Raw genomic sequence first — 11,511 nt, forward strand, 5'->3', positions numbered from 1 at the left:
ATTTGATTTGAAGTGTTGCTCTACACTTTCTGGAGGATTACGTTTTGGAATCAGTGGAATTGGAGTATGATAGCTAAAGAGATGGGAAAACACATGTTTTCTGGATTACGTATTCTAACTAAGGGCATTTGTGGCATAAATCTGTGACAGGGAGACAAGTCCATCATGCATGATGATGTATATGGCTAAAATAGTCTTGCTAGCTACATTTCAGGTATTACACGTTTCTAATTTTAACAGAAAATGGTTTCATTTCTAGCTAAAGTGTACTGTTAGCTAGCGTTAGCTGGCTGTCTCCCTAGCTAAAGTTAGGTGGCTGGCTCGTTAGCTAACGTGACGTGGATGTGTGTGATCTTACATGTTTACCTAGATAGGTTAATTGTTTACCTAGGTAGCTAGCTACATGTCTTAAGCTAAAGTGTACAACACCTGGTGAATATGCCTGGTGTCAGTAAACGTCAGGCAAAAAAGCTTAATGAAAATGTTGCCAGCTGAGCTTGTTAGGCTGTTTTCATGTTATCAAGAGGTAAACAAATCATCGGCCAGAGCGTCAAGTGTGCGCTCTGAATGCAAGGGTATGGGTGGGGCTAAAGCTTAAGAGGGTGTGAACGATACTGAATGGGTGTAGAAAAAGAAGAGCTCTCTCACTGAAACACTAAAATTACATTTTCTCAAAACAGTTTACAAGTTGATTAACTTTCATAGCAGAATTACTTTCTCATTGTTCCTCAAATGCAGTGTTTGATATACCATTTTGTAGCTCTACTTTTATCCAATGTAAAAAACACTTCATAAGACCGAATCCAGGTTGTGAGTCACAAATACAAAATATATTTTGATTTAACACTTTTTTTGGTTACCACATGATTCCATATGTGTTATTTCATAGTTTTGATGCCTTCACTATTATTCTACAATGTAAAAATAAAGAAAACCACTTGAAGTAGGTGTGTCTAAACTTTTGACTGGTACTGTAAGTATTCAGACCCTTTACTCCACATATGTCAGAGTCAAGGCCCGCGGGCCACATCCGGCCCGCAAGAAGGTTTTTTACGGCCCCTGGGATGATCTTGATTTATTATTAGAACCGGCCCGCAGCAAGCCGGCAGCCCGCAGATCTTTTACACGCACCAATACTACATTTCCCACAATGCAAAGGTGACGCACCGAGCAGTAGGCTGCTTCATTTCAATATTTATTGGCACAGCAGTCGTCAGCATCACAGTAAAATTAACTTTCAGATACCCATCAAAAATGGCAAAACGGAAGGTGGATACTGAGAACCGGGGGTTTCAAACAAGGTGGGAGTCGGAGTATATGTTCACGAAGGTAGCTGGAAAACCTGTGTGTCTTCTGTGTGGAGAAAGTGTGGCGTTACTGAAAGAGTATAATCTGAGACGACATTATGAAACGAAACACGCGGACACACACGCGGACGCAACTGTCAAGGCCAGTTTTATTTTGGCAGAAGAGATCGCTAAATCAGCCCGGCCATTTACGGAGGGGGATTTCATCAAAAACTGCATGATTAAAGTTTGTGACGAAGTTTGCCCAGAAAAAAGGCAACTCTTTTTAAATGTGAGTCTGAGCAGAAACACCATTGCCGAGAGAGTAGACCAGTTGTCCATCAATCTAAAAGAGCAGCTTGTGAAAAAGGGAAAAGATTTTATTGCATATTCCTTGGCTGTGGATGAGAGCACCGACATTTCTGACATTGCCCAGTTGTCAATTTTCATCCGCGGAGTGGACTCCAACCTAAGCGTGACAGAGGAGTTTTTGGCTTTACGTCCTATGCATGGCACAACTACGGGGCATGATTTGTATGAAGAGGTGTCAAGATGTGTAAATGAGATGGAGCTGCCTTGGGAAAAACTCGTGGGTTTGACAACCGACGGAGCACCTGCGATGTGTGGACACAGGAGCGGACTGGTGGCGAAGATACGGGAAAAGATGCAAGAGGAAAACGCGACAGGTGAGCTGACAGCTTATCATTGTATCATACACCAGGAAGCGTTGTGCGGTAAAGCCTTGAAAATGGAGCATGTAATGAGCATCATCACGCGCACAGTTAACTTTATCAGAGCCAAAGGTTTGAATCACCGCCAGTTCAAGGCATTTCTGACGGAGTTAGAAACGGAGCATGGTGATTTGCCTTATCACACAGAGGTGCGATGGCTAAGCCAGGGAAAGGTGCTTCAAAGATGTTTCGAGCTTCGTGAGGAGATTTGTCTGTTCTTGGACAGCAAAGGGAAAGACACAACACAACTCCGAGACGAAATGTTTCTGTGTGAAATGGCTTTTCTGTGTGACATTACGAGTCATCTGAATGCAATAAACTTGCAGCTGCAGGGTCGGGATCGTGTCATCTCTGATATGTACAGTACAGTGAAGGCATTTAAAACCAAACTGACTCTGTGGGAGACGCAGATGCGGAAAGAAAATTTGAGCCACTTTCCCAGCTGCCAGACCATGAAAGAGAAGCTCTCTACCAGTGCGTTCCCGAGCACACAGTTGGCTGATAAAATAGGTATGCTTGCCGCTGACTTTCGACGCCGATTTGCTGACTTTGAAGCACAAAAAAGCAGGTTGGAACTGCTCGGTAACCCATTTGCTGTTGACGTGGAAAGCTCACCACCAAACCTCCAAATGGAGTTGATTGACCTCCAATGCAATGATGCACTGAGGGCAAAATATGCGGCAGTGGGTGCTGCGGAGTTCGCCCGTTTCCTCCCCGGCACAATGCCCCAGCTGCGCATCCAGGCTGCTCAAACGTTGTCTATGTTTGGCAGCACATACCTGTGTGAACAACTGTTTTCTTTGATGAACCTGAACAAAACATCACACAGAAGTCGACTTACTGCTGAACACCTCCACTCAATTCTGAGGATTTCTTCAGCTCAGAGCCTTACCCCGAACATTGATGAACTTGTGGAAAAGATGGGACACCACCAAGTATCACCCTCAACCTCAAACAAGTGAACATTACTGTGCAATCACATATTTAGAGTTTTTACTCAGTTCAAGTTTAAAAGTTAAAATTTAATATTTGTTTTCACTGCATGTTACTTCTCCTTAAACAAAGTGTTGTTTTTGATTAATAGATTTTTGCACTTTATTTTTTTGTATTTCAATCCAATTATATTTTAAAAATATTTCAGTTGAGTGGATGATAGAAAATTGCTATTATTGTTTTTTCTTTGAAGTAAATTTAGCCCACTTTTGCTAAAATAGAAAATATAGTCTACTGATGGTGCCTTGAATACCGGTTTCTTTCATTTAATGTTCATGTTATGGGGATATTTATATAAAGGAAATTTGTCTTTTGTGTCTGTTGAAAATTAAAGATTACTGACAGAGCCATAAGAAAATATTGCTTTATTTATCTGATCATATTGTAATATATTTGTTAGGTTTTCAGTAGGTTCAATTAGGTTCACTAGACTATATGCGTCATTTAAAAATTTTTCAATGAACATTCGAACAGTCCGGCCCTCGTCTTGTAGCTGATTTTTTTATTTGGCCCTCCGTCCATTTGACTTTGACACCCCTGCTGTAACGGATTACATTTAGAAAGTAACTTGGCTGCTGGTAGAACCAAACCACCACACTCACGTTGTGACTGTGTGTGATCTGTTTGAGGCCTAATGCCCTGGTTATTTCCTTATCCTCCAAAGGTCACTAAAACGCAGACAGAGAAAACAGCAGGACAGCTGGATATTGGGAAAGACATAATTAATGAGGCAAAACCTCCTCAGCCTGAGTCTTTAGTAAGGGACCAGGAGCTGCCAGCTTTGCCAGCTATGCAAATACTATTCCACTTAGTGCTATACTGATATACCCATTGGGCTAGAGCAGTGGTTCCCAACAGAACACATGTTCAATGTAGCCCTGGACAAGCACACCTCATTCAACTCATTGAGGGCTTGATGATTAGATGACAAGTTGAATTAGATGTGCTGTGTGTTCTATCTGGTGTGATGTCTCTGTCTGTGTGTTCTATCTGGTGTGATGTCTCTGACTGTGTGTTCTATCTGGTGTGATGTCTCTGTCTCTGTGTTCTATCTGGTGTGATGTCTCTGTCTCTGTGTTCTATCTGGTGTGATGTCTCTGTCTCTGTGTTCTATCTGGTGTGATGTCTCTGTCTCTGTGTTATATCTGGTGTGATGTCTCTGTCTCTGTGTTCTATCTGGTGTGATGTCTCTGACTGTGTGCCCTTCCAGACAGGGACCAGTGTCCAACCCGTGCCAGAATGGGGTGAAGTGTAAAGATGCCATGAGTGTTTATGTATGCTGGTGTCCACCTGAAATCAAAAACTGTGATGTTTTGTGGCCTTTTTTATTTTTTATTTCTTTTGAATACAGTGACAGACTTTTCATCCACTGGTCATCTGATTGGATTTGCAGATATTCCTGCTTTACCTAAAGATTTTGTTGCATGTGTTTTTCTACTAATCCCCTATGTTTTCATGGCTTCTCCCTACTCAGCGATGGCTAAGCAGTGTGACATCTACAACGGTGGCTGCTCCCACTTCTGTGTGGTGAAGGCCCAGCATGCAGTGTGTGTCTGTGCAGCAGGGTATGAACTGGTATGAACAAGTCCACCTGTGAACCAGAAGGTGCTGATTAATCCTACATATAATCAGTGCACTAAATTCCTGATAATATTTATGAAGAACATCTATCTTTTATTTTCAACCTGCATAATGGGTTCACTTCACAGGAGGTTGGTGGCACCTACATTGAGGGAGAACGGGCTCGTAGTAATGGCTGGAGCAGAATTGGAGGATGGTATCAAATACATCCATGGCTTCAATGTGTTTGATGCCATTCCCCCCCCCCCCCCCCCCCACCGCAGCAGCACCAGCAGCAACAGACACTTTTCCTCAGTGCTCGAGGACTTGCCCTCCTGGGCCTTCTTCCCAACACAGCCCACCATCCAGGAAGAGTCGTCCAGCGGACAGCGCATCGTTGGGGGGAATACAGGGAGCCCTGGGGAGATCCCCTGGCAGGTAGGACAGTCAAGTGTGTGTACGTGTGTGTTTGTGACTTTGTGTGTGTTTAGTGAGTGAGTGTAATTAAGCCCCTCCAGTCAATGTGTTAAGACTGCTGTTGTCTGTGCTAATCTCTGGGACTCTGCCAGGTGTCTCTGATGAGCAAGCTGACCGGGCAGAACTTCTGTGACGGCTCCCTCCTCAGTGATCTGTGGGTCATTACTGCTGCCCACTGTCTGAGCGAGGGCAAGATTGGATCCTTCATCAGAGTGGGTGAGTTAAACCAGGTAGGAGTGTCACTGACTATTTTGTCTTTGTGCTTCACTCATTAAAATCATGTTTATCTGATCAGAATACAAAATACAAATAAAAACGCCACACACTGCTGTTCATGCTGCCAGGTGATTTTATTAACTCAATGTGTTGACCACAGGAGGTTGATGGCACATTAATTTGGGAGGACGGGCTCGTGGTAATGACTGGAATCCGTGAAATGGTATCAAATACTTTAAACTCATGGTTTCCAGGTGTTTGATAAAACAACATGAGCTGGCGCACACCCAGAATAATAGTTTGTGTGGAGGTGCTGACTAACAGCGAATAAACTATAAACGATCAAAATTAAGAAAGGCTTACTGGATATCCTGCCTAAAAACATTGACCCCTAGTGGTCTGAATATTGACTTTGATCTCAGGCCCTTATGAACACATTCTTCTTTATGAACAAGACTTATAAATGTAAAAATGATTTTTACAGCTTATTAGCGTACACCTGATATGTTCCCCCTGTTGATGATGATCATTATATATTAAGGTTGAACCAATATTACATGTAACAAAAATGAAATACAAAATGATTATGTGAAATTGAATGAAACAATAATGTATGTTGATGCTAATATGATGTACAATATTCCATGATGGTTCTATATGATAACAATAGTGTAATATATTTAATATGCCATATACTATTTTTTAACAGTTTCACTAATTAATTTGAATTAACTTAATCATTATGACACACCCCTCACTACTATCATTGGTTACACTAATTGCACTGTGTGTCCTCATAACCTGGTTCAAGTACTCATGACATCACCCTGAGGAAGGCACAGTGATGCCGTAACGTTGGTAAATACCCATTCAATGGCTGGGAGACTATAGATGGAGTGTGCAACTTTCTTTATTTTGATGGTTTGCAGGTGTTTGATACCATTCTCTTTACTCCATTCCAGTCATTATTATGAGCTGTCCTCCCCTTACCAGCCTCCACTGGTTTCGACCCTTAGGTCTTCATTAGTCATCCATTTACCTGTCTTCATTAGTCATCCATTTACCTGTCTTCATTAGTCATCCATTTACCTGTCTTCATTAGTCATCCATTTACCTGTCTTCATTAGTCATCCATTTACCTGTCTTCATTCGTCATCCATTTACCTGTCTTCATTAGTCATCATTTACCTGTCTTCATTAGTCATCCATTTACCTGTCTTTATTAGTCATCCATTTACCTGTCTTCATTAGTCATCAATTTACCTGTCTTCATTAGTCATCCATTTACCTGTCTTCATTACTCATCCATTTACCTGTCTTCATTAGTCATCCATTTACCTGTCTTCATTAGTCATCCATTTACCTGTCTTCATTCGTCATCCATTTACCTGTCTTCATTCGTCATCCATTTACCTGTCTTCATTAGTCATCCATTTACCTGTCTTCATTAGTCATCCATTTACCTGTCTTCATTCGTCATCCATTTACCTGTCTTCATTAGTCATCCATTTACCTGTCTTCATTAGTCATCCATTTACCTGTCTTCATTAGTCATCCATTTACCTGTCTTCATTAGTCATCCATTTACCTGTCTTCATTAGTCATCCATTTACCTGTCTTCATTAGTCATCCATTTACCTGTCTTCATTAGTCATCCATTTACCTGTCTTCATTCGTCATCCATTTACCTGTCTTCATTAGTCATCCATTTACCTGTCTTCATTCATCATCCATTTACCTGTCTTCATTCGTCATCCATTTACCTGTCTTCATTCGTCATCCATTTACCTGTCTTCATTCGTCATCCATTTACCTGTCTTCATTCGTCATCCATTTACCTGTCTTCATTAGTCATCCATTTACCTGTCTTCATTAGTCATCCATTTACCTGTCTTCATTAGTCATCCATTTACCTGTCTTCATTAGTCATCCATTTACCTGTCTTCATTAGTCATCCATTTACCTGTCTTCATTAGTCATCCATTTACCTGTCTTCATTAGTCATCCATTTACCTGTCTTCATTCGTCATCCATTTACCTGTCTTCATTCGTCATCCATTTACCTGTCTTCATTAGTCATCCATTTACCTGTCTTCATTAGTCATCCATTTACCTGTCTTCATTAGTCATCCATTTACCTGTCTTCATTAGTCATCCATTTACCTTTACACCTCAGGGTCGAAACGTTGTCAATAAAATCACATGAACAGCAGTGTGCAGAATTTTCCTTTTTATTTTTCATGAGTTGACCTATAACTCCAGCACCTGCAAAAAAGTATCTGGTTGTGTGAATGTTCTTCAGATTTCGTATCTGATCACAACATCACTCTGCAGGGGAGCACAAAATGCAGGTCAGAGAGGAGACGGAGCTGTTGCTGAGCATCACGTGCACCCGTGATACGACAAGCCTGTACAACCACGACATAGCCCTGCTGAAGCTCCACACACCTGCAGTCCTCTCTAACTACAGCCTCCCCATCTGCCTGGGGCCCAAGGCTGAGATCCTGCTGAGAGAGGCCTCCAAATGGGGCAGGATGCACTTCCAGGACCCCGAAGCCTCTTTCTTTTTTTAAAAACCTTTTATTGAACTAGGCAAGTCAGTACAGACCTTGTACAGTAGTATCATTCAACATTTACTGGACTTCATTACACATAAAGGTTAATAAATAGTAAAGAGTCTCCCATCTGCTTTTATTTGGTCAAATAATTTCATCCAAATAATATATGCACATAAATTCCTCTGTACATTTACATTAATCCCTAAAATGTGCATAATTTACATATAATCTGAAACATGCAGCAGTAGCGGCAACGACAACAACAGTGGCGGCGGCAACGACAACAACAGTGGCGGCGGCAACGACAACAACAGTGGCGGCGGCAACGACAACAACAACAGTGGCGGCGGCCACAACAACAACAGTGGCGGCGGCCACGACAACAACAGTGGCGGCGGCAACGACAACAACAGTGGCGGCGGCAACGACAACAACAGTGGCGGCGGCCACGACAACAACAGTGGCGGCGGCAACGACAACAACAGTGGCGGCGGCCACGACAACGACAGTGGCGGCGGCCACGACAACAACAGTGGCGGCGGCAACGACAACGACAGTGGCGGCGGCCACGACAACGACAGTGGCGGCGGCCACGACAACGACAGTGGCGGCGGCCACGACAACGACAGTGGCGGCGGCCACGACAACGACAGCGGCGGCGGCCACGACAACGACAGCGGCGGCGGCCACGACAACGACAGCGGCGGCGGCCACGACAACGACAGCGGCGGCGGCCACGACAACGACAGCGGCGGCGGCCACGACAACGACAGCGGCGGCGGCCACGACAACGACAGCGGCGGCGGCCACGACAACGACAGCGGCGGCGGCCACGACAACGACAGCGGCGGCGGCCACGACAACGACAGCGGCGGCGGCCACGACAACGACAGCGGCGGCGGCCACGACAGCGGCGGCGGCCACGACAGCGGCGGCGGCCACGACAGCGGCGGCGGCCACGACAGCGGCGGCGGCCACGACAACGACAGCGGCGGCGGCCGCGACAACGACGGCGGCGGCGGCCGCGACAACGACGGCGGCGGCGGCCGCGACGGCGGCAACGACGGCGTCGGCGGCAGCGGCAACGACGGCGTCGGCGGCAGCGGCAACGACGGCGTCGGCGGCAACGACGGCGGCGGCGGCAACGACGGCGGCGGCGGCAACGACGGCGGCGGCGGCAACGACGGCGTCGGCGGCAACGACGGCGTCGGCGGCAACGACGGCGTCGGCGTCGGCGGCAACGACGGCGTCGGCGTCGGCGGCAACGACGGCGTCGGCGGCGGCGGCAACGACGGCGTCGGCGGCGGCGGCGGCGACGGCGTCGGCGGCGGCGGCGGCAACGACGGCGGCGGCGGCGGCAACGACGGCGGCGGCGGCGGCGGCGGCAACGACGGCGTCGGCGACGACAGCGTCGGCGGCAGCGGCAACGACAGCGTCGGCGGCAGCGGCAACGACAGCGTCGGCGGCAGCGTCGGCGGCGGCGGCAGCGTCGGCGGCAACGACGGCGTCGGCGGCAACGACGGCGTCGGCGGCAGCGTCGGCGGCGGCGGCAGCGTCGGCGGCAACGACAGCGTCGGCGGCAACGACAGCGTCGGCGGCAGCGGCAACGACAGCGTCGGCGGCAGCGGCAACGACAGCGTCGGCGGCAGCGGCAACGACAGCGTCGGCGGCAGCGGCAACAACAGCGGCGGTGGCAACAACAGCGGCGGCGGCAACGACCACAACAGTGTCGGCGGCAACGACAACAACAGTGGCGGTGGCAACAGCGGCGGCGGCAACGACAACAACAGGGTCGGCGGCAACGACAACAACAGTGGCTGGTGTCAACGACAACTGCGGTGGCAGCAACAACAGTGGTGGTGGCGGCAATAACGGTAGCGGCGGTAGCAGTAGCGGTAGCAACAGAGGGAGCAACAGCGGTAGCGGGAGCAGCAGCGGTAGCGGGAGCAGCAGCGGCAGCGCGAGCAGTAGGGAGAGCAGCAGGGGGAGCAGCAGCGGGAGCAGGAGCGGTAGCGGGAGCAGTAGCGGGAGCAGCAGCAGTAGCGGGAGCAGGAGCGGTAGCGGGAGCAGTAGCGGGAGCAGGAGCGGTAGCGGGAGCAGTAGCGGGAGCAGGAGCGGTAGCGGGAGCAGTAGCGGGAGCAGGAGCGGTAGCGGGAGCAGTAGCGGGAGCAGCAGCAGTAGCGGGAGCAGCAGCAGCAGCGGGAGCAGTAGCGGGAGCAGCAGCAGTGGGAGCAGTAGCAGCAGCAGCGGGAGCAGTAGCGGAGGCAGTAGCGGGAGCAGCAGCGGGAGCAGTAGCGGGAGCGGGAGCAGCAGCGGGAGCAGTAGCGGGAGCGGGAGCAGCAGCGGGAGAAGCAGCGGCAGCGGGAGCAGCAGCAGCAGCGGCAGCGGGAGCAGCAGCAGCAGCGGCAGCGGGAGCAGCAGCGGGAGCGGCAGCGGCAGCGGGAGCGGGAGCGGCAGCGGGAGCGGCAGCGGGAGCGGGAGCGGCAGCGGGAGCGGGAGCGGGAGCGGCAGCGGGAGCGGCAGCGGCAGCGGGAGCAGCAGCGGGAGCAGTAGCGGGAGCGGGAGCAGCAGCCGGAGAAGAGTAGGGAGGTAAGCAATAAATAGGATTTTTAATGAATTTATTAGCAAATTATGGTGGAAAATAAGTATTTGGTCAATAACAAAAGCTTATCTCAATACTTTGTTATATACCCTTTGTTGGCAATGACAGAGGTTAAACGTTTTCTGTAAGTCTTCACAAGGTTTTCACACACTGTTGCTGGTATTTTGGCCCATTCCTCCATGAAGATCTCCTCTAGAGCAGTGATGTTTTGGGGCTGTTGCTGGGCAACACAGACTTTCAACTCCCTCCAAAGATTTTCTATGGGGTTGAGATGTGGAGACTGGCTAGGCCACTCCAGGACCTTGAAATTATTATTACGAAGCCATTCCTTCGTTGCCGGGGCGGTGTGTTTGGGATCATTGTCATGCTGAAAGACCCAGCCACGTTTCATCTTCAATGCCCTTGCTGATGGAAGGAGGTTTTCACTCAAAATCTCACGATACATGGCCCCATTCATTCTTTCCTTTACACGGATCAGTCGTCCTGGTCACTTTGCAGAAAAACAGCCCCAAAGCATGATGTTTCCACCCCCATGCTTCACAGTAGGTATGGTGTTCTTTGGATGCAACTCAGCATTCTTTGTCCTCCAAACATGACGAGTTGAGTTTTTACCAAAAAGTTATATTTTGGTTTCATCTGACCATATGACATTCTCCCAATCTTCTTCTGGATCATCCAAATGCTCTCTAGCAAACTTCAGACGGGCCTGGACATGTACTAGCTTAAGCAGGGGGACACGTCGGGCACTGCAGGATTTGAGTCCCTGGCGGCGTAGTGTGTTACTGATGGTAGGCTTTGTTACTTTGGTCCCAGCTCTCTGCAGGTCATTCACTAGGCCCCCCCGTGTGGTTCTGGGATTTTTGCTCACCGTTCTTGTGATCATTTTGACCCCACGTGGTGAGATCTTGCGTGGAGCCCCAGATCGAGGGAGATTATCAGTGGTCTTGTATGTCTTCCATTTCCTAATAATTGCTCCCACAGTTGATTTCTTCAAACCAAGCTGCTTACCTATTGCAGATTCAGTCTTCCCAGCCTGGTGCAGGTCTACAATTTTGTTTCTGGTGTCCTTTGACAGCTCTTTGGTCTTG

At 48.3% G+C, this 11,511-nt stretch overlaps 1 protein-coding gene across 1 annotated transcript; it reads left to right on the plus strand.

Moving 5' to 3' along the window:
* The first annotated feature begins 4,762 nt into the window (after window positions 1-4,762).
* Window positions 4,763-7,939, plus strand: LOC118945289 (coagulation factor IX-like). Its single transcript, XM_036967715.1, has 3 exons — window positions 4,763-5,008; window positions 5,140-5,263; window positions 7,598-7,939. Exons 1-3 carry the CDS (start codon window positions 4,763-4,765, stop codon window positions 7,834-7,836), a joined length of 609 nt encoding a protein of 202 aa, XP_036823610.1. The 3' UTR covers window positions 7,837-7,939.
* Window positions 7,940-11,511: the final 3,572 nt, after the last annotated feature.

The sequence above is a fragment of the Oncorhynchus mykiss genome, chromosome Y, assembly GCF_013265735.2.
Source record: "Oncorhynchus mykiss isolate Arlee chromosome Y, USDA_OmykA_1.1, whole genome shotgun sequence".
NCBI lineage: Eukaryota > Metazoa > Chordata > Actinopteri > Salmoniformes > Salmonidae > Oncorhynchus > Oncorhynchus mykiss.

Coding starts and splice junctions, on each gene's coding strand:
- LOC118945289 (XM_036967715.1), top strand. CDS start 4,763: ATGGCTGGAGCAGAATTGGAGGATGGTATCAAATACATCCATGGCTTC. Junction 5,009..5,139: donor CTGGGGAGATCCCCTGGCAG/GTAGGACAGTCA, acceptor GGACTCTGCCAG/GTGTCTCTGATGAGCAAGCT. Junction 5,264..7,597: donor TGGATCCTTCATCAGAGTGG/GTGAGTTAAACC, acceptor ATCACTCTGCAG/GGGAGCACAAAATGCAGGTC.